The 23,455-nt window shown below is 42.9% G+C and overlaps 1 protein-coding gene across 1 annotated transcript in view; it reads right to left on the reverse strand.

Moving 5' to 3' along the window:
* Positions 1-7,345: 7,345 nt before the first annotated feature.
* Positions 7,346-23,455, reverse strand: part of FBN1 (fibrillin 1) — a 230,897-nt gene continuing 214,787 nt past the window's right edge. Inside the window, exons 57-64 of the mRNA XM_029952242.1 lie at positions 21,934-22,059; positions 21,566-21,688; positions 18,595-18,711; positions 18,187-18,315; positions 16,873-16,992; positions 12,414-12,645; positions 9,958-10,132; positions 7,346-8,735 (exon numbers count right to left, since the gene is read on the reverse strand). Coding sequence (XP_029808102.1) covers positions 8,346-8,735; positions 9,958-10,132; positions 12,414-12,645; positions 16,873-16,992; positions 18,187-18,315; positions 18,595-18,711; positions 21,566-21,688; positions 21,934-22,059 — 1,412 coding nt within the window. The 3' untranslated portion in view covers positions 7,346-8,345. The remainder of the gene's footprint in view (positions 8,736-9,957; positions 10,133-12,413; positions 12,646-16,872; positions 16,993-18,186; positions 18,316-18,594; positions 18,712-21,565; positions 21,689-21,933; positions 22,060-23,455) is intronic.

A 23,455-nucleotide genomic window follows, 5' to 3' on the forward strand; every position in this document is an offset into this window, starting at 1 on the left:
ACTAAGCGCTGCAGGCCACTCTAATGAGTCTGATCTCCTTGTGCCGCAGCTGAGCCAAGTTGTATTTTCCAGGCCCGCTTCATTTCAAAATCCTAATCCATGCACTTTTATGCTACCACAGATGAGATGTAGTTGCTTTGGTGGCTGGTTTCTATGCCTGGATCTCATAGGGACAGGGAGCAGTTTCTCTAGGTGCTGGCAGGGATTTGTGCTGCTGTTGCTGGAGGCCAGGTGCACTGCAGGAGGTGAAGTACACACCCTCACAGACACCACCACCAACTCCCAGCCCCCAGCCCAGATCGTGATCGTGCAGTGGGAGGGATCACTTTCTCTTGGTGCTGGCCAGGATTCACGCTGCTGCAGCCTGAGGCATCAGGTGCTGCCAGAAATGAGCTGCGCGCTCCTGCAGCCCTGGCCTCCACTGCCGCCAACTCCCTTCCAGGATTGCATAGGGGTGGGGGCTATTTTTTCCCTGTTGGCACCTGGGATTCGGGATTCGCGCGGCCATTGCTGGAGGGAGATGCGCTGTGGAAATAAGGTGTGTGCTCCCACTCCCGCGACCGAGGCTGAAGTGCGTGCCCCTGGCACCACTGCCATGGCCGCTGATTCCCTACTGGGATGGTGCAGGGGTGGAAGCTGTTTTTTCCCTTGTGCCACCCAGGTTCGGGATTAGGGCTACCCAGCAGTTAAATATGGAGTGAGAGTTTTTCTATTCGAGTGGAGTTAAACGTTCTTTATCTCTTCTCTAGAGACAGTACTATCAGCATGTTCAGTGTCTCTTTCTCTTCCCTTTGTCTCTCAGGGCCTCCGCGTGCTTGCCCCGCATTGGGCTGGGGCTCCCACCTCCCCTGCCCTTCTCAGGCTGGCCCTTTTTCCAATCTCCCCAGTTAGCACTCACTCACTCAGGTATCTTTGAGGTTGTCTTCTTTCTGGAGTCTATGTTTTCTCCTTCCCCTCTTGCAGATGAGAGTAATGTCCTTCTCAGTTCGATAGATGGGGCGGATGACATTTACAGAGCTCCCTTCCTCTCTGCCATCTTGGCTCCTCCTTCCTGGACACTGAGATTTTTAAAAACTCCTTAAGTCATTCTAATACTGCAATTGAGGTCGAGAGCCATTGATGGTGTGGGTGCGTGTGTGTATAAAAATTACCATAATAGGGACACCTGGGTAGCTCAGTTGGTGAAGCATCTGACTTCAGCTCAGGTCATGATCTCATAGTTCATGAGTTCCAGCCCTGTGTCAGGCTCTATGCTGACAGCTCAGAGCCTGGAACCTACTTCAGATCCTGTGTCTCCATCTCTCTCTGCTCAGGCTTTGTCTCTTTCTCTCTCAAAAATGATCATTAAAAATTACCATAATATCAATACATACATCTATTAATTACCGTGACTAATGAATAATGTAATATAATGTAATATATAATTACACATAATATAAATAATCATACAGATATGCCCATAGATTTATAAATGTATATTTGTACTAGTCTATTATAACAAATAATCCCAAAATATCATTGGCATTAGTGCAGTCAAGTTTATTTCTTGTGAGTATGGATGATTGAATATGTTTTTTTTTTTGCTAGACTTGGAGATGGTATGTATCACTTCTCCCAACATCCCAATGCTTAGAATCCATCACACAGCACCAAACTAACTACAGAGGAAGTTAGGAGATAGTCATTTTGTGGGCCTGGGAGGAAAAAACGGTTGATGAGCATCTAGTCAGTTTCTGTCACATAGAAATGCTATGAAAACGTGTCTAGCTTCCTTGACGTGGCATCTGTAATGCCCTATCTATCATCTATGTTTCTACATTTTATTTATTTAATGGGCTTAGAGTTTTTGTCAACATTTAAAAATAAGTTTGTAAATGATATTTGTCTTACATTTGTAGAATCAATCAGACTCTAACTGATCTTTCAGTTACATTTTCCATAAGAACTATCTAGAAGGGAATGAGTGAAGGATGTCAGGCTATTTACATCTGCTTTAACCCAAACAGCTCTGCCTGCTTTTATGTGTTAGGTTTCAGGGAAAGGTTCATATAAACTTGGGAATCTAACCCTAACCATAAACCCACTACTGAAAATCAGCTTTTCAGCTTTATGTTGGGGGAGATATACTAGCATGGTGCTTTAATTTTGGTGATTCATAAACATCCAGACCTGGGGCCTTGCGGATGTCAGAGGTGAATTTACTAGCAAACTGTTTACCTTGCCTCCTGCCTCCTAGCACTGTGGGGAGTGAGGAACCCTCCACCTGCAACTTCCTTCAGGTACCTCCAAAGTCTAACCATGTCCTCACCATAGATACAACGGGCAGAGAGCTGCCCTGTCGCCCCTTATTTCAAAGTTTCAGTGGGCTAGGAACCCTGTAATGCTTCATGAAAGATCCAAGCCATTCAAAAAATATTTGTTGAGAAAACAAAGAAAAAGAAGGAGCAGAAGAGAAGGGGAGAGAGGAAAAGGGTATCTTTTGTATGGGTTTTTCTTATTTCCATCTATATTTTTACTTCCTACGATCTCGGTCATTGATCCATTCAACATATATTTAGTGTCTACTGTGTACCAGGCATTCAGCTGGGAGACAGAGCAAACAAAACAGAATCTTTTCCATCAGAGGTCTCCTGTGACAGAGAGGAGGCAGCAGCGGGTTGCAGGGTCCTGATGAGTGTTTCTGAGGGTGGAGGGAGGGGAGGGGGAGGGGAAGGAGGGGGACTGTGCCAGGGGTTGCTCACCGCTCCTGTCCTCATTTGGTTGCTGGAAAAGCAGAGGGGAGCCTGGATCTTGAATCACAAATGTAATTTGTAGTTTTGCGGTTTTGCAGCTGGCTCTTGGGATTTCATACATTATGTTTGATTTATTCATCTGACATGAACAGCGAGGTGAGTCCATGCTGTTGTCAGAAGGTCTGGGGATTTCAGTCTCGGTTCCACCTCTGTAAGGTGAGAGGCATTTGGTAAGATACTTGAACTTGGACACAAGGATACTTACCCAGGATAGAGGTAAGGTTCAGAGGGGCATTGTTCACAAGTGCTTTTTATTATCTTAAAAATGTTTGTTTATTTTTGAGAGAGAGCAAATATGAGCCAGGGAGGGACAGAGAGAGAGAGGGAAACTGAGGATCCAAAGTAGGCTCTGCCCTGACAGCAATGAGCCCTATTTGGGGCTCGAACTCTCAGACCAATCAGTGAGATCATGACCTGAGCTGAAGTCAGATGTTCAACCTTCTGAGCCACCCACATGTCCCCACAAGTGCTTAAACTAGTGGTGGTAGGTAGGTAGGTAGGTAGGTAGGTAGGTAGATATAGACGAAAATGAGGCTTAGAGACATCAAGGAGTTGCCCTGGCCAAATAACCTAGAAAGGGAACTAAGATTTGAACAAAACATACTGACCTCACATTTCCTGTAGTCTCAAAACAGTGGACCAGTCACTCCTCAGGACCTCAGGTCTGAACTGAGCTCTCAGTGAGCATTCTTCATAAACCAAAGAAAAGTCAAAACTCTGAACCAAGGATCAGAGAGCCTGGGAGAAAAACTTGAGCCTGAGAGCCCAGCCTGCAATAATAGTGCCCGTGGCTTCCCTGTGGCGTCCCAGGGGGAGTGAGGCGGGTGTGGGTGTGGACTGGAGAGGTAGGACGGGGAGCTGGTTCTGGAGCACGCCGTGCTGACCGTGAAGGTCCCACAAGAGAGCCTTCTATGGTCGGTCTACAAACGTGTGGCAAGTAGGCCTCATCCTGCCTGAACAGGATCACTGGAGTTGAATTATGAGACTGGCCTCAGGTGCAGTGAAGACACTGAAGGGGGATGATCTTGGTGCCACCAAAGACGAGGAAGAAAAAACAGCACATCATGCTGATTTCATGTGGTGACCAAAAAAAAAAAAAAAAAAATTCCAGCCTTTCGTGCTTTTGAAATTCTGATATATCAGGGTCCCATTAATCTTTCAAGAGACTCTGGCCTTCTACCTAGCAGAGCCCCTGGGGACACCCAGAGCAGAGGTCACCATGCAGATCCAACCACACAGGCCTGCGACCTATGTCAATGGCTGGTGGGATGGATGGGATATATGATTATCACCAGAATGTTTTCTTGTTTTTTTAAATGTTTGTTTATCCGTTTTGAGGAAGGGGAAGGGACAGAGCATCCCATGTAGGCTGTCCACTGTCCGCACAGAGCCCCACGTGCGGTTGGAACTCATGAACTATGACATTATGACCTGAGCTGAACTCCAGAGTCGAAGCCTTAACTGACTGTATCTCCAAGATGCCCTGTCACCATGTTTTCAATGACTCCACTTCCAGGAGAAGAAAAAGCAGAATCATTTAGGTTTCACTTAGTTGTCCCCTAGAGAGAATTTTACATTAAAAAGGAAACAAACCTGTTCTGATTTTTGCAATTCCCAGCATAGCTGCAGGAGCATCTCAGGTGGGCTGCAGAAGCTTCCCAGCAACCGCCGGTGGAGCTAAGCCCCGCCTGTCTGCTGTTTCACTTCCTACCCGAGCTACAGCTTCTAGAAACAGCGAGCATGAGGCTCTCTAAACGACACTACAACTAACCAACAACAGGAAAAGGGAGCACAGAGAGGGTAATGCTGCATTTATTTATGAAATGGTAAGAGTCATGGGGATTAAAAGTAACAACTGACCTTACTTTATGTAGAAGAAAATAAGAGTGGACAGAGAGCAGGGAGTTGAGTTACCAGTAAATCAGACTCATTTACCTGCTATGACTTCATTCATTTAAAAAGGATGCACCTTCCACTGTCAAATAGTAAAAAATGAGATTGACATCAGTTTGTAGAGGTCATGATTCAGGCTTGGCTCAAGGATGCAAAACAGCCCATGTCCTAAAAAGAGGTTTATGACTGTGTGTGCCAGAAAAACTATTTTGGATTCATTAGCAGTTAGCCGAAATAACAGATTCTGTGATTTTGCCAGGTCCTCTCAGATGTATGTTGAATGTCAAATGTACAAGGCCCTCATGTTTATACAGACATTTGTGAGAATGTCAGAAATTTTCATTGAGACTCAGTCCTGTCACTTACAAGTGAGCCCAGTCATAGATATGCATGGAAATTTGCAAAATCAAATTCACAGCCTTTTTGTTTCTCTCTAACCCTAAACTCAGAGTACTCAGAATCAATTCCTAACAATACATAATGTTAGATGTTAGGCTCCCATTGGGTTTCAAAAGTTGGTTTGCTGCTGTTTTTTTTTTTCAATGTGTTACTTAAAATTGGCAAGGAGGAAATAACTTTGCCTTCAGCTCTGCATGTGAAAACTAATTCTTCTCATAGGAATAATCTTCTAGCACTTAAAAAAAAAAGGGGGCTGTGGGGCCCTGGGTGGCTCAGTTAGTTAAGCGTCTGACTTTGACTCGAACTCATGAACTGTGAGATCATGACCTGAGTCCCACATTGGGCTCCATGCTGACAGTGTAGAGCCTGCTTGGGATTCTCTCCCTCCCTCTCTTTGCCCCTTCCTGCCTCCTGCGTTCTCTCTCTCAAAATAAATAAACTTATTAAAAAGGTCCCCAAACCATGCATAATGACATTTCATATATATCTCTAAAAACTAGAGCTAAAACCAGAATACAGTACATTTTATGGACACAACTGTGATCTAAAAACCTCTAACAGTTTATAGGCATATGAATTTTAGGTATACTAATATAGTATCAACCTAAATGTCCTTTATTCTGGCTCATCTAATTTACAAACATGATCTCTGAAGTTTAACAGCATTTGTAATGGCAATGTCCAAAGCAATTTTGGCTGAGTAAAGTGCTATTTGTTGAACAAAAATGTAGTTGTTTGTGCAAGTTTAAACATTTCATAAGACCAGCTGAGTTCATTTCAATCCTACTTACAAAATAATTATTGGCAAATGAAATGGGCTGGGGGGTAGAGACAAGATGTTTTCAAGCTTCTGAGAGATTTACAAAACCAAGTTTGTCAGCCACTGAAAGTAAAATTGAAAGGTCACAGACAATGAAAAGGTACAGGTTTCAATCTCAGGATTAAAAAGGTTCCAACAAGAAGATTATTTACAATGGAACAATGAGGAAAATGTTTGTTACAGACAGAAACATGGAAAATATGCTGTTGAAAATTGTTGGCTCTGAAATAAATACAATCCAGACTGAGACTATTAAAAATATCAAAGGTGATCTACCATGTGCCCACTCTATATTCTTCTGTTGTTCGTTATGAAGAAAATCCGTTACTGAATACAGTGCAATTCTGGTTAAGTTATCAGAGACATTTTCTGTATGTGAACTGTAGTTGACCACATGCTATCTATTCTTCTTTCACAATTTTAGCACACTTCCATCATAGACCCACAGGCATAGACTTAGAAGGAAACTGAGAGTCATATTTTAATTTCCTAACCATGGTACAAATTGCTTCCAAAATAATCATTTGATTCATTTCTCTTTAGCACCTATTATGAGCAAGAATTTTTTGATGACAAAATAGGAGATACAAAAAATATTTCAAGATGTTCATGGCCTAACAAGGTAGAAGAAAGCATCCTTGTCCCGTGACCGCCATTATGCCTCTGAAGAGTGACAGCTCACCACACTGCAAGGAAATCCATCCCTCAGTGGGTGGTTCAGGAATTAGGAAGATGCATGTTAAACCAAACTTCATGGCAACTAATCTTAGTTTTGTCTTCTGAAATAAGATGGAACGTACCTACTGCATCTTCTTTGTGTAGCATTTCAAAGATTTTGAGAGGAATTTCCTGTGCACTGTATGGTTTCTGCCTCCTTCATGTAGCAATTTTATTTCATCTTATTTTTACCTTGCTTTACTGTCCTTGGGGATTTTAAGAATTATTTCATATCAATTCAGTGAGTTTAACTGTTAAATGTTCAATATCTCACTCAAAACAGCATTTTCAAATTATGACAGTCAAAAAGCAAGCGCTAAATAGCATTCAATTGGAATCAATTTGGGATTATCCTTTTGTAATTAGACTAGCATGACTAACCACAGATGTTTGGGGGGAAAAGGATGGAGCATCCAAGGCTTGCCAGCACCGTATATCTGAGGGGAGAGGGAGGGCATGATAAATCTCTTATAATGAAACACATGTGCTCTAAGACAATGACTGAACTCAATATCCTAAATACTTAAATCTAGTGGTTTGAAAGTCACAAGATTAATTAGGTCATATTTTAGAAATGATGCTATAGTCTACATTTTTTATAGGTGAGAAAGAACTCTGATGCTTTAATGAATAAAACAAGGGAGTAACTCAAATATGTTAATTTTCCTGCTAGTGGTTGTACGTTTGGCACCTTTTGAAGCTGTCACTACCACACCCAGGATGATTTCAGTTCAGGAAACTTTATTTAGCATCCAGAATGCCCCCTCACATCCCACATCCATGCAAGAACACCAAGCCAAGGGTACACTAAAAAAGGAGAGACTGCTTTATTGTGCCATTTATGACTTGGACCCCTTGTTGACAGGAACGGCCGAAGGTAATCTTGGCATACTGCGCAGGCGCGATGAAGGGGGCACTGCGGATCCTCTGGCTGCCGAGGCTGCTTCTCAGTCCTCCCAGACCTCCGTGCACGTGCGGGTCAGTCACACAAATTTCCTTAGCACTTGGTGTACACATTTAACAAGTCTTTGGTCTTAATAAGCACCATTACAAACCCTCAGATTAAGGGCATTATTATTCTAGTTTATAAATGTTTCAATGATAAAAAATAGCACGATTACAGTATACACACACTTAATTTACATGTAATGTATTATACTCATAACTGAGATAAGCTACTGAACTAACTTTGGTTGATTGAAATTAATGAAGTATTTGAACTGAATATTTGTAATTTGGTTTCTAAGTTGTGTAAATATTAACAGTGCATTTATAAATCTAGTTTGAGAATTTACTAGCACCAAATAGATATTATAATTGGCCAACCTAGTACTTGTATTTGGAGAAGCAAAGTTTAAAAATTTGAAAAAATACAGAACAGTCCATTGATTGAAAGCACATTCCTGTACACCAGCTAGAAGGATGGCATGTCAGCAGGAGTGGCTGACCCCCAATGAAAGGCATGTCCCAGTTTTCAAGAATCAACACATATGACAAGGTAGCTCAGCTACAAACATGAGAAGCCTGAGAAAGTGGTTGTTTTGAACTAGGGTAGTCACCTGTACCTCGCTTTTTGTAATACAAGAATAGTGCTTATTTATAGAAATTTACTTGGTGAAAGACTGTACCTCTGATACGAAGATTGATTGGGGGAAAAATTCAGTTCTACCTATCTATCGTTTCTTTCTTTCTTTCTTTTAATTATTTGGTCTCTGGATGGTGAATTAATGAAGCCAAATCTGAATTTTCATCTTCAGATTATCACCCAGTTCACCACTGAGGTAGTCTTTGTCATATTTATCTTCTAGCTGATTAAGTTCTTTCTTTTTATAAAGTGGAGTACTACTGATTTGTAATGAATAGGTTCCAGCCACTGGCTTCTTCTTGGTGAAGTGGAGGTAGCTGATCCCTTCCTTCTGGTTGATTTTAAAGAAGCCATTTTCATTTCCAGATTCGATCAAGTATTTGTTGTGATTTGTCAGAGTCGTGAGGGCTGGAAGGAGTTCTAGGATTCGAACCTTATTGCTGACATGGGAAATATTGAAAGCGAACACGGCCGTCTTTTCAATGTCCCAACTTGCAAGACTCACGTTGGTTTCTATCTCAGGCTGGTCCTGGAAAGACACATGACAATGTGTTAAATTAATTGTAAATATGCCACTCATTTCTCATATTAAGGAAAAAGTGACTCGAATCTCCCACTAATACAGCCACCTCATGTTGTATATATCACATAAAAAATGCATAGTATCATAAAACACTGTTTAAATAGCAAATGTGTGAAATGGGCACATATTTATATTATTAAAACACATTAAACTGGTGTCAAGATGAAGGTCAAATTGAAATGACTCGTAGTTGGTGGTCTTCTAATTACAGGGGTCTCAAAGTGTGCTCCCTGGACCAGCAGCATCAGTATCACTGGGGCATCTGTGAGAAATGCAAATTCTCAGTGCCACTGGAGACCTACTGAATCAGAAACCCTGGAGGTGTCTCCCCGGAATCCATGTTAACAAGTCTTCCAGAGGATTCACATGCACGCTTGAGTTCGAAAACCACCGTTTCCATAGACTGTTTTCTCTCTGTACACTTATCTCCTTTCCCAAACCACAGCGGATGAGTTGGAGCACTGATGCTAAGAAAGAACCAGTCTATTTCAATTTTGTTCACTGACGTAAAACCATCCCCTCTGAAGGACACGCCTAGGAGCCTACTTCCTGACTCTGATGATCTGCTAATATTCAATGCTTTTCACCTGGCTTCTTGCTTGCCTCTCTGGGACCACATGTGCTGGAATCTCCAGGCCTGGAGCCAGAGGCCTGGGTGAATATCTGTGCATTTCTGAGTTGACTGAAAGGCTGCAGCAGCCGCAGGCAAAGAAAACCAGGCTGCTTGAGCTCCATGTTGTTTTTGTCTAGAATCCAAGTTCCCTCACACTCCACATGGCTCTTTTCAGTAGAGGAGACTCTAGCTTTCTGAACTTGGCGTCCCCGTGGAGAGAGCACTATGTCACCTCACGATTCTGCCCACTTGCTGTCCTGGATCTCAGACCTTCTTTTCAGCAGACTTTGGGTGGGTGTTTGACTTTCTTTTTGGCGAGACAGAGGAAATGAGCAAGTATGTGAAAAACCTTCGAATGGCCACTCCCTAAAAGCAGCAAGAAACTCCAGAGAGTCCCACAGACTCTTGTAAAATGCAGCCTAGAGCTCAGGGAATGTCTGGATTTTCTCCCCAGGGAGCCTTTTCACACTTTGGAACATCCTTGGAGGAAACCACAGGCATCTGGAAGGCCCTTCTGCAACAGGAGACATGAGGAGAAACCACCTTGTGACCTACCTCAATGTTGGAGGCATCTGTTCCGTTTGCACTTCTCCGCTTCCTGCCCCGTTTGGGGTAGCCATTGATCTTACACTCATAACAAGCCTCCGGGGAGAGAGAATTGTCATCCATTTCACCGCTGGCAGGCGGCTCTGGGCCTCCTCGGCCCATGCCGATTCCAGAAACACAGTGCCTGTGGAAGAAGGGAAGCAGAGTCCTTTTTCATTAGACCTGGGAGATGAGGGAGGTGGTGCAAGAGTTCTGGTGAAGTGTGGACCCCCCCCTAGTGACACTCAGCCATTGGTTATTTGTCCATTAGGTGACGGGCCGGTTCTGAGAGCCATGCTGAAGTCCTCTGTGTGTAGGCTCGGAGTCCCGGTTCCTGGAGTGGATTGATTCCTTTCTACTGGCTCTCAAGGTCCTGTTTTGCATATTTATTTGCCCTTTCAGTTCAGCCTCCCTACTGTACCAGGTATCTTGCCTTCCTTATGCTGCTGGGGAGGGGACATGGAGTGGAAAGGGGGAAAGAGCGGGGGCTGAGGGAGACCATGTGACTTGGGAGGGTAAAGAAAAAGTCTTCTTTTTATGAAACAAAGTGAGAACGGTATGAGATGTCTGCGTTCAGTTCCTTGCTCTCTTCCTGCTTCACTGACCCCATCACCATCACCTCTATCCTACTCACGTCAGCTTCTGAGCACTTTGGCCTATTGTTTGACCACTCACTTTGGATGAAGGTACTGAAGGTATAAAGTTCTAGGTAGAACTGAAGTTGACTTAGAAATAAACTGTAAAGATGTCCAGTGTACAAAATGCATGTATCAGAGCTTGCCCAACTGTGGGAAATTGTTTCAAGTCATTCAAAACCACTAGGGCCATTGGCGCTGACTCATGTAAGGCTAGATAAACAACCCCATGCCCAAGAGAGAACTAGTTCAGCTGTTTTCCTTTGCCTTTCGGTTACCAAAGCCAAGTTACGGACGGAGGCTTGCATGTTTCACAAGTACCTTGTTTTGCTACTCTGCTTACTATTTCATAGGACTCTTGGAATGTATTTACCAGGCTCCTCTTTCAAAATGTGTTGAAATATCTGAATGATCCTAAGAGTCTTTATTTTGGGGCAGGGTCCACTCTGATGATTCATAGAGAAGTGTACACTGTTAGAAGTGGGTTGATTTCCACTAATGAGTCATAATGAAGACCAAAAATGAACACTTTTTCTGTATTAATTGGCCTACTTTTTAGTCCCATTTTTCTTGATGCTCAAGTTTTAAAATATAATGCCAATAAGCAATTTTTTGTGTTTTGCACCAATTTATGGGTTCCTACTTTATCTTGATGCATGAAATGTGCAGAAACAACAGAATGGATGAAATGATGAATGCTCATCGTGTGTGTGTGTGTGTGTGTTTTCACATAATGATTAAGTTATTGGAAGAAAAAGCCCAAATTTGCAGGCTTTGGTTCTTTTCTCAGAACTCCTTTCCAGTATTTTCATATCCCTGGAACACCACTTACAAGAAGAAGTGTGACTACAAAGTCCCACTGGCCAGAAGCCAGTTTGGAGTGTCACAATTTTTGCTGGGAAAATGGTTCTGGCATTCAACTTATGAAGACTGAGCCTACTGAGAGCCAGACACAAACATCTGGGAATTTGTATCCTATTGCTGGCATTCTGTGTGCTTCCCATGAAACATTCTTTTACCTTCAAATCTACACAGACCCAAAATGAATAGATTGATCCATGCATGTGTGTTTGTATATTTCATGTCTGTGTGTTCCTAATGAAAACGTTAAAATTTGAGATCCTTAACAGCATAGACAACATTACATGGACATCCAACTCTAGATTAATTCAGCAGGGGAAAAGGCCTATGCCGTGAAAACTTACCAATAAACTGTTAAATTACCGGGTAAAACAAAAATAGGTCTTTCCTTCCCCCACAGTCACACACACACAATGTGGTAAAGTATTCTGCCAGGAGAATACAATAATTATTTTAGCTCTTGTATTTCAAGGTCTTTTAGTAATTCTTATTGTAAACTTAAGTCTAAAGCCAGGTATCTTTGTGATTTATCCTAATAGTAGCTAGATGAGAAGGCATTGAAGTCAAGACAGAATCCTGCTTGATCCAAAAGGGCGGATCAGCTGCGTGCAGCCTGAGCCCAGTTCTGTCCTGGGTCGCCCCTGCATCTGTAGAGAAATGAATCACTTCCCAGCAAGATGCGAAGATCAAGAGAATGAGACACCTTACATCAAGGTATTTATACTTGGTTTTAGAGTCTATGAATTTCTAGAAATCCTGAGGTCTCCCTTCAAATTATATAGCTGAAATCCTTTGCAGAGCTACCTGGAATTAACTCTAGGATTATGAAAGTAGTCTTCTCAACTAGGATGGGTCACCGTGAGGTAAATACACTTAATGTTATTAGGAACAAGAGGGCCCGCAGCCACAAGCAGTACCAGCCGTGCTTACCCTTGGCCTATTCGGAAGTAACCAGGCGGACAGCCACACAGGTAGCCGCCCTCTGTGTTGGAGCAGCCATAACTGCAGGGGGCCTGCGAAGAGCCACACTCATTGATGTCTTGGCACCCTCCGCTGAACTGTTCGTACTGGAAGCCGGCAGGGCACATGCACTTGTAGCTGCCCAGGGTGTTGTGACAGGAGGCTCCTCCACAAATGTGTGCGCTGAGGCACTCATTCTCATCTGCAGGGAAAACCAGAAGATGCTGCATGTGTGACACGGTCTCTACTGAGGACTGCTGGCCAACTGGCCCTTAGCCAGCACTCAGGAAGGTAGGGCAGGCCGAGGTGGCCGGGGTGGGGAGAGGCACAGGAGAGGGGGTGTGGACATGGAGGAGGCCTCTTGCCATGTGGTGGGAAAACGTGGTCACTGAGGTCAAACACACCAGGTGGAGCGCATTAGGGGATGGCATTCCGAGGACTGACGGGTTCCAGCTCTCATCTGAAGCCAACACTAGCACTTTTTGCACCACACGAGCCTCCTGGGAAGGATGCGAGGCTGGTTCAAGGTTCAGGGTGGGAGGCACAGAGTCCTGCCGTTCTCTGTGACCGGGACCACAGTCTCCAAAGCAGAGACCAGCCATCCTCTCGGAGGCTGCGTTCCCAGTCCTCTGTTTTCAGGATGTGCAGGGCTGGCGAGGGCTGACATCTGCAGGAAGTGTCTGCCCTGCTTGTACTTCCTTTTCAAAAACCTGCAAAAGCCCCCAGGTGCTTGTCGTGGGGATGAATAGTGCCTTCTGGTATGTCTGCTCCCATCTCTGAACGGCCCCCCCCCCTTATCCAAACCAGCCTCCTGCCCAGAGTGTCTGGGCTGTGTCTAAAGCAAAGTATGGCTGGAAGAGATTCAGTGCAGACTTCACGAGCAATAATTGGAAAAACCCCACAGCAGAGACAGATGCTGCAGGCCTGGCTACCCACAGGGACCTGCCAAGTCTGACGGTAAAAAGCAGGAAAAAGAAATCTGACTTGAAAAATCAACTTGAGGGAGAAAACCTTGAGTATCTCACTATTTCTAATTTATACTTTTTTGAAATCTCTAATAGATTTTTGTAGGCCTGCCTTCGTAGGGCAGGTTGGAAACTTTCTGGTAAGACACTTCTTAATTGCTGTGGCCCATTTTCAGGCATACGTCCATTTGAACACAGGGAGATTGGCATTCACCTCACTCAGCAAATACTTCCAACGGAACGTAAACTATCATTTATTAGATGCCTATGGCATGACAGACTATGAGGTGCCTCACGTTCATTTACTTAACCTTCCTAAAAATTACGGGTAGAAGGTATTATAATCCCTGTTTTACAGATGAGGAAAGTGAGGTTCACAAAGCCCCTGTGTGATCTCCTGACGGCAGCAGCCATGTGCTTTCCTGCGGACCACAATCTCTCTCAAGAGACCCATTGCCATTTAAACTGGTACTTTTAATTGCTTTTGCCTTATTTGCTAAGGTAGATGCCTTTATAAAGAACAAAATTATTTCTAAGAAAACATGTTTTTACATTAGAGAAACAGGTGTGTAAAAATGGTGGGTACAGGTTGCTTGCGTATATATAATATTATATATATATATATATCCTCCTTTCCTTCCTTTCTCTCCTTCCCTGTGTGGAAGGAATAGATACACAAAAGGAAAGCCTTTGACCTGCCCACTATGGCTCAATGCCTAGCTACAGGTCTGTTTGGGAACTTTTATGTCCAGGGACTCTCAAGTATCTACTCAAGGTCATTAGGCTCCAAGGTTCCTAGAATGGAAAAATTAAATACGCCATTGTCTTTGTTTTTTTCCCCTTACTTTAAATCAGAGATGAAGTATGTGATAGATACCAGTGGCGACCATGGGCACCAAAGAATGACTGAGGAAATGAGGGTGTTTACTTGGGTGGAAAGAATCTCCCTGGGCTGAATGTCTTCTTGCCCCTCATGTCCTTCTCCAGACTTCCCACCTGCTCTCGGCCCCTGGAGGCTGAGCTGCATGGAGCATCAACAGGCTCCTCTCCTTTTTCCTGTGCTTGTGCTTGGGCTCAGCCATTGGTTTCCTGCTGGGACTCTGATAAAACTTCTAAGGCCTGTATCTGTATATATATGAGAATACTCATCAAATTAAAGCTTAGATTGACTCTGTATTGTACCAAAGGACAGAAAATAGAACCAACGGTTAGAAGTAGAGACAGGAAGAGTTTAATTCTTAAAATGTTTTTTCATAGAAAATGAAGTTTTCTATACCTACATTGGGCTATCTTGGGAGAAAGTGAATACCCTTCATGATGGTTTTTGAGTTAAACTAGGACAACCAGGGATGTTGGGGAAGGATGTGTATTTTAGGAATGAGGCCAGACTAGATAATCTCTAAGGTTCTTTCTAGCCTTGAGGATCTGTTAGTATAAATATCTATCCCAGTCAAGAACTCTCCTCCCCTTTTACATTTTCTATTTTACCATACCTTTTTGTACTTCTTGAGAGTCTTATAAAGTTTAAATTGAACTTGCTTATCTGCATTAGAGAGCTGGGGTCTAGCAGAGGAGGTGTGAAGATAAGAAATTGGCAAACGTTCAGTGTTTACAGCTTGAAAATAGTCTGTGTACTCACCCTTTTTTCATCACTATACAAACATGATTTATTTAAGAGGCTTTGCACTCCTCTGACAATTTTCATCCTGTGCACCCCGGAGTAAATGGCTCCAGGAACAATTTTTCTGTACTCCAACATCTTTGTTCTACTATCAGTTAGTACTTAAAATTGGTGAGAGTTTCATCCTTTTTATAAAAAAGACATTTTACTGAAACAGTGTTAGATTCTCCAAAAACCCTCTTAAAAGCAGACTGAAACCTACTCACTCTGTCCTATAAAATCAAAGGTTTGAGCATTAGGCTGGCATAGCGTGTCGTAGCTATGGGTTTAAGGGAGAACCACTAGGAGAATTCAAAAATGTAGGATGGGCTTTCTTTTACAAATTTTCTCTAGGTCAACATGGCTGAACTCCACCTGGAGGTTTGATATTTTCTAGAAAACAATGAGATGCAGTGGCTCCTGATCCCAAAGCCATCCATCTTCTAAGAGTGAAATTCTGGCTGCCTATGAGTGAGGATCCAGAGAGGGCTAGTTCAAAAGATCTGCTCTGCAGGGCTCTGGGGAAGCCATTCTGGCCCAAGGCAATGCTCATTCTCAAGAATTATGAGCCCAGTTTGGGCTAGTATCTTTTGGACATCAAAAAAATCCCTAACCTCTTTCTGCTTCTTAATATATTTATTCTAGAACTCCCAGCCAGGAGATGATCTTCATGGGACCAAAGCAGAGTCTCCAGGCAATGAAGACATGACCTGTCTATCTACACTATCCCCGGACTAAAGGTAAGAAGAGAGAGGAAGAATGGTCAGTAAGTTGTGCAGTCTAAACCCTACTCACTTGTGCAAAACTGTGTCTTGAAAAGAAACCAAAAGAGAGAGGTACAATTCGGATAAATGAAAGCACACCAAATGTATCTTCATTTGGAGTAAAGCAAAGCATTGAGATGTGGAGCAGCCACCCAGGAAGCAGTAATCCTTGCATCTTTGCTAAGGAAGTCTCTGTCCCCAAGACAGAGTGTGGCAGCTAGAACAGGTCACCTGAGCACCAAGCTTACAGTGGTGCAGTGTAGAGGCCTGATGAATGAAAAACAAAACAAAAAAACAACATGACACTTGAAAGGCAGCCCTAAATCAGGCAGTTAGGAGCCCTGGACTCCAGCTCCAAGCATATCACAAAGGAACCGGGTTAAGGACAGACTACTTTTCTTCCTTGGCCTTTCAGGTCTTTATAGTAAAATCAAGAGCTTGGGCTAGATAGATCTAGGGTCTCTCTAAATTCACAGTGTTTGGATTCTCTGATATGCAGCAAGATTATTTTCCCATGACATTATGAAATCAAAAGCGACATAATTTCAGTTTAATGAGTCCCCCTTAATTTTCAAAAGAATTTGGTGATGCTGAAAAAGTTTCCTGTGTCTGCTGCTCGCACTCTGCCCCAAAAGATGTGTAGAGCTAAATGGAACCACTTCTGCGTCTTCAGGCCAAAAGTCACTCCAAATAGCCTCTGGCTGCCTAATATTTTTCAGTCTGAGGTAGCTTTTGTTGGCCCTCATGTGCACCCCCAGTGTGGGCCACTGACTCCATGCAGCCTAAGAGCAGGGGGACACTGAGAGGGAAGGGATTCTAGGGGCGTCTCATTTCCAGTGCTCTCCACGTACCCTTTATCTTTGGTCTTAGTTTGCTGTTTTGCAAAGACTACAACTTACCTCTGGTTTCAACCAGGTGAGGGCAATTTTAAGTGACTATGTTGATTTAATGACACATTTAAAGTTTTCAGAAAGAAAGCAATAGTTTGACTCACAGGAGTCAGCAGTGATTCATCATAGTAACAAGGAAAAACTACTTACCAACACACTGGTTCCACTGGTAGTGCTGGAGATAGCCCTGGGGGCAGCTGCACCTGTAGCCCCCGATGATGTTTTGGCAGCCATGTTGACAGCGATGGTTTCCTTCGCACTCATCCACATCTGAGAGAGAAAGGAGAGCCGCTTCAGTCGGGAAATGTCTGACTCTCGATTTGGGCTCAGGTCATGATCTCATGGTTCATGTGATTGAGCCCTGCATTGGGCTCTGCGCTGACAGTGCTGAGCCTGCTTGGGATTCTCTCTCTCCCTGTCACTTCCCTACTTGTGCTCTTGCTCTCTCCTCCGTCCCTCTCTCTCCAAATAAATAAACTTAAAAAAAATATTAGAAGAAAAAAAAAGAAGGTAGAGCCACCTTTAGGCCACATCAGCATTTGGTTCAGAGTTCATCTCTGAAGCAACATTTATATGCATGCTAAAGGGAAAGGCAATTTTAATAAAAAATCTGACCCCTAAAAAATTGTTCTTCCCCAAAATATCAAGAATATGTGCTTTGGAACTTTAAAAAATTTTTTTTCAAAAACAAATTTTTTTTCATGTTTGTTTATTTTTGAGAGAGAGAGGGAGATGCAGAATCAGAAGCAGGCTCCAGGCTCTGAGCTGTCAGCACAGAGCCTGATGTAGGGCTCAAACTCACAAACTATGAGACCATGACCTGAGCTGAAGTCAGACACTTAACTACTGAGCCACCCAGGCACCCTGTGCTCTGGAGCTTTTGATAACTCCAAAAAAAAAAAAAAAAAAAAAGACATTTAGATATCCCTGGTAAGGCCTACAAATAAAAATGAAGCAATTAATGTAAGGCACAAGAGTACTCTAAGCGATAGCTGTGTAAATTATTTGTATTTTTCTTCTTTGTGCCAGAGTTAGAAACCAAAAGATGTCAATACAAAAAAATCCTAAAAAAATTTAATTACTCATTGTCAGAAGAGTCATTCTTCATATATTTAATCCACATTAGGAGAATCCTTTAATGACTGTGGATCCAATGATAGAATATTAATGAATCAAATTCAGGAACCTAGCTATTTTTCTAGACTAGTTCATGCCCTCTTGGGTTGCAGAAAAAACCTTGACATATTGAGGAAAGGCACAGGTTATAGACATGATCAAGCTAGAGACAAAAGATGGATCTCTAAGATATGATACCTGTGCCAACCAGGCAACATATTCCCCATCTTCAGTTGGGTGATACTCAGTTCTGATATCTCACAGAGAACGATGATGAAGATTCTGACAGTCACACCCACTACCCCCACCAGGACTTACCAGCTGCTTCAAGCTGAGGCCCCTACCCACCTTCACAGCTGGCGCCACTCTGGTCAAGAGAGAATCCTCGCTGGCATTCACAGGTGAAGCTCCCAGGAGTGTTCTGGCAAATACCCTTAGACCCACACAAGTTGATGTCAGAAGTGCATTCATTATTATCTATAAGAAGCAAGGAGGGGGGAAGAGGGGATTAAAATGGACTGAACTCAGTTTCTGTTGTTTAAAAGAGAGAGGGATGATTCACTCAGGAAAGACTAATAAGGCCAGTAACTTCATATACGTGTGTGCAGGCATATACACACGCGTGCATGCCCACACACATACATTCACAATTTTTTTTGAGTTTTTGTCTTCTTATCCCAACAGCAGAGGAACTAGAAAACAATTCCTTAAAGGAACAGCTACATTTCCTATAAGGAGTTTTCCTCTCCCACTTACCAATGCAGGCGGTATGGTGTTGGGTAAATCCAGGAGGACATTTACATGTGAAGCTGCCAATGGTGTTAACACACAGGAACTGGCAGTTGTGCTGCTTAGTTGCACACTCATCAAGATCTATTAAAAAAAAAAGTCACATGAGTATCGGAGTCAAACTGGAAGCACAGGTACCTAGCAACTGCCCTAGGAAGTAGTTCTGAGTCCTGACTTGTATGTCTCCACTGACCCTGGCCAGAATAGGGATGCAGCAATCAAGCAAAAAGGGTTTGAAAGATAAAATGTGGTCTCCATTTAGACCAAAAAATGTGGCTCTTTAGGGGATCCAAGGAAATCCTAATTCCCTTTCGTGAGAGGAATGTAAGAATTTAGCAACAAAGGAATTTCAAATAAAGTGTGACATTTTAAATAAGTTACACAATGAAGTAAAGATTAGGGATTCTCAAAATTTTCCAGAGTGCTAAAAAGATCTTTTCAAGTTGAACTACAAAAAGAAATGTTGAGGCTGAAAATGGATTGGTTTGCCTAGGTCTTTTCTCTTCACTGTTTTGAATCTGCTCAAATAAGTGTTCAACCCCACCAAACAAAACTGACTTCTTTTTTTTTTTTTTTTTTAGAGATTTGCCTTTGGTAAAACAAAATTGAACAGTCAAGAAGGAAACAAGGAAAAACGCACTCCAATAAGCTAATAGCACATTTAAAAACTGCCTGCAGTATTTATCCAACATTAATTTCCACTTCTGTATCTCAGTAAAATCCTCCACTTTGACCAGGCTTCTTTCCTCTTTGCCAGAACTTTTAGGCTCATTCTCAACTCCACTGCTATTTAAAGACATCAAGAAATACAAAGTAGGTTCCAGCTTTTAGTTGAATTTTAATGTAAAAGAAAAGTTGCGGTGTATTCAAGAACCAGTCTACCTTCCTTCCTTCTTCCCTCCCTCTCCTCTCCTTTCTTGTGACCTTGTTTGGTCACCGCACACAGAGCTGTGCGTGCAGCTGCAGATAAGTGCCACTTCCTGCCTATAGTAACATCTGGAGGGGACCAAAACCAAAAGACCCCTTGAGCCCCTCTATTTCTCCCAGGGCTGACTTGCCTCAAAATGGAGCCAATCCTGTGCTCTTTCTGTAGCTGTGGGACTTGCTGTTTCTGCTTTTCTGGTTTTTGCGTTATCAGCAGTTCTGCACCTCCTGCCCGAGGGGTGGCCTCCCCTTTCTCTGACCCAACAGCCTTGCTAGAGCACTGTCACCCATTTGCTGAAGCTTACCTGCACCCAGGTGAGGGAGACAGCTCAGAGATTTCTGATCCTATTTTCTAACTACAACACATTAAGAACAGCAACCCTTGCTGTTCTCACCTCCAAGAACATCTTGACTCCCCTTCTCTCCTCTTATCTGGATCCTACCTGGCTCTCATGGGGGGACGTGCTGGTCCCACATCTCCCCTGGGCTATCCTTTGAGGCTCTTTTCTGTCAGTTTCAGTAGTACATGTATCTGCACCACTTGGTTTGATCTTTAGTCCTATGTGCCAAGTATGTGGAAAAATCTAGACCTCATGAAAACAATAGGAGAAAGAGACTTATTTTGTGAGAGGATCTGTAAAAATCATGTCCCTGCTCTTCCCACTCCTAAAACCATAAAGAAAGCATTACTTGTGCTTTTTATGCATTGTGAAAAAACACACTACTGTACATTTAATTTTCATTTTTTCTCTTAATTGCTAGACATTTTTGAGGATTTTCTGCTTTTACAGGCCAGAAAAATGCTGTAAATTTGTTTTGCTTGGTACAGATAGTATCCACACTGAGAGATATTTTCTCTTTAATTTGGTTCTCTAGTTCCATGAATAAATTTATGGCTTTGAACTCTAGCCTTACACTGCCCAGAGCTCATTGTATTCCACAGATGGAGAAGTTCTATGCTTGAGAAGAACAAAGCTGTTAACAACTCTTTATGAAGATAGTCAGAATTCTTAAGTAGGTCTCTCAACTCCCTCTCCCCAAATTCCAGGATCATATAGGATCTGTGCTGCACAGGGAAACCTCATGCATTGTTCATTATGTCATCCTTATTACGAGCCTCTTAAGTCTCTCCAAGCAGACACAAGAAAGGAGTTGAGGGTCTACTTCTCTTTGCTCTCCACTTCCATCCCACCCCACCAGTTTACTCCCTTCATTTGTTTTTTTCTCCATCAGCGTTTTGTAGCAGAACATGCTAACTCTTGTTCTACCATCTGGTCTACTGTTCCTTCTCCAAATCCCTCCTTTTAAAATTACCCAGAAGTCTGTTTCACTTGTGCCATTATTCACTTAATATGTGAAGTTCATATTGTTGAGGAAGATGTTTCAAGGAGTAAATTTACACTAACAGAACTTTCCAAAGGGTAACTTCTAGTTCAGGAGGGATTTCCACATAAAGTTCTGCTCTGTTTCTTAATTCTTTGTGATACTTATGTCTCCGATAAGCTCTTGGAGGGCAGGAATCGCCCTATTTGGCAGAAGAGAAACCTAGACAAAGTGTTTACTTAATTAGGCACCATGTCTTCTAGGCACGGATTAATCTGAGTCAGGATAGTGCTGGAGGCTTGGGCTCTAGCTGTTGGATAGATTGGCTATAGAAATATAATAGCAGAAAGGAAATCATCAGTTAGGGATGTGCCCACCCGGGCCTTAGAGAGCTGACCCTGCTGCCTCTGACACCCGCATGGGCCACTCCTCTGGGTGCCCAAGGGGCAGGCGGTGAGGATGGCTGCTGCCACCCGCCCTCAGCAGTCTCCTTGGCCTCAGCCTCCATCCGTCCAACATAGGGGTGGGGTGGGTGGCAGGCAGATCCTGGGGAGGAACTAACTCCAGGGAAGCACATCTTGCCAGTGGGGAGGGGGATTTTTCAGCTTGCCTATGGATTCCTCAAATGCACAAGGAACACAAGCATGTGCCCAGAAGGCAGGTGAGTGGGTGCAGGCAAAGTCTACTTTACCTTTGCAGCTCCTTCCATCCTCCTGCAGAATGTAGCCTTTCGGGCAAGAACACTGGAAACTCCCTTCTGTGTTTTTGCAGATAAAATTGCAGGGTTTGGGGGCCTGGTTGCACTCATTCAGGTCTATGATCAAAAAGAGACAGTGTGACTATCCACCATAAAATGATGCTCAGTACCCACAGGGTCTAACAAAGAATTTTCGCTTTGAGAAAAGAAAAGGTAAACTCTGTGTAGTGCTTGATCATTGTATCTTTTCTTATGAAATTACTCAGGCCTTTTAGAGTTTCAGTTTGAGGATTTAATATTTTTTCCCATAATGTACAATTTCCACTCAGGTCAAATCTGAACATCAAAAATACAGCACTTACCTATGCAGGAAGTTCCAGTTATATCTGGAGTGTAGCCATTTTTACATATGCAATGATATGATCCTCTGTCATTGATGCATTCCCCATTTCGGCAAACATCATGAATAACCTTGCATTCGTCAATATCTGAATTTAACAGAAGTTAAAATAAGAAAGGCATTATAAAGTGGACAACATTAATATGTAGAGGTGATGTCACTGTAAATACTAATAAACTGTGTTACTATATTATAGACCTTAGAAATTAAGCCAAAAGGGATGACAGCATAAATTTCATACTTAATGGTAACTATGCCAAAAGGCAAATGAATAACTGCATCGGAAGAGAGCACAATAACTAATCAGGCCAGGGGAACACTTTAAAAAGAATTGGGGGGCCGCCTGGGTGGCTCAGATGGTCAAGTGTCTGATTTTGGCTCAGGTCGTGATCTCGCAGTTCATGGGTTTGAGCCCCGCGTCAGGCTCTATGCTGTTAGCTGAAGCCTGCTTTGGATTTTGTCTCTTCCTCTGTGTCTGCCCCTCCCCAACTCCTGCACGCATGTGTGTGCACTCTCTCGCTCTCAAACATAAAAAAAATTTTTTTTTAAATAATTGATTTTCTAAATTTACAGTTTTCCCTTCTGGGTCTATAGAACAACCATCTCATTCAGACATATTTAGCTCCTTGCTCTATCTTATGCCATCAAGCAAGCTTGATCCATAAATGGATCATAGCAGTAGATTCTTCTGAGAAAAAAAAATCCATTTTTTCCTAGTATTGCCTGTTCAGAATAAGGAGGAAGGTTCCTTTCTATTCTTCTTGTTGTATTTAAAGTTAATCCCCCCAAATATCAAATGGCTTAATATTAAGGAAATGAGACCAAACATCCTTTGGTAAGGGAAGCACTAAGGCTCCAGGGTGGGTCAGTGGGCTGGGTTTTTGCAGCCTGATAAGGAAAGGAGACTCTTAATCCCAATTGACAAGGAGAAAGACCTGGTCAACATGCACTTTTGAGCATTAAACCCACTGTCCCTCTACATCATGACCATTCTGTTTCCTTAGTGGCTGGTGGGATGCCAAGGCTAAATAAGTTCTTAGCCTTTGATTTCCAAACAACCATTTTATCCCAACGGATGTTATTATTCCGAATTCTTTTATGTTTACTCTGAAATGCAGCATGCCTACCGTGACTGGTTTCAAGAAGTAAATCTTCTCTGCCGTCTCATTTTCACATCCTCAGAAGAATCATCAATGGCTTTTGGTCACCCTGCCTAAAATATCTGGCTGCATGCCTCCGTGCATCCAGTTCTGTTATTCCACCTTTGGCCACATCTTTCTACTATCAACACAACTCCTGCTTACTCTCCTTCCTCCCCTCTCACTCCCAATCCCTTCCCAAGGAGCTCAGAGGGTCTCTTTCCATTCTATTTCATGAGATTAAAGCAATTGCAGTTACTGGAGAGGAGCCCAAGCCTGGAAGTTGTTTTCAGGGTTACCTCAGACATGTCGACAGCCTCCTCATGTCTCCCAAATGAAAGCAGC

This window comes from Suricata suricatta, chromosome 9 (genome assembly GCF_006229205.1).
Source record: "Suricata suricatta isolate VVHF042 chromosome 9, meerkat_22Aug2017_6uvM2_HiC, whole genome shotgun sequence".
Taxonomy (NCBI): domain Eukaryota; kingdom Metazoa; phylum Chordata; class Mammalia; order Carnivora; family Herpestidae; genus Suricata; species Suricata suricatta.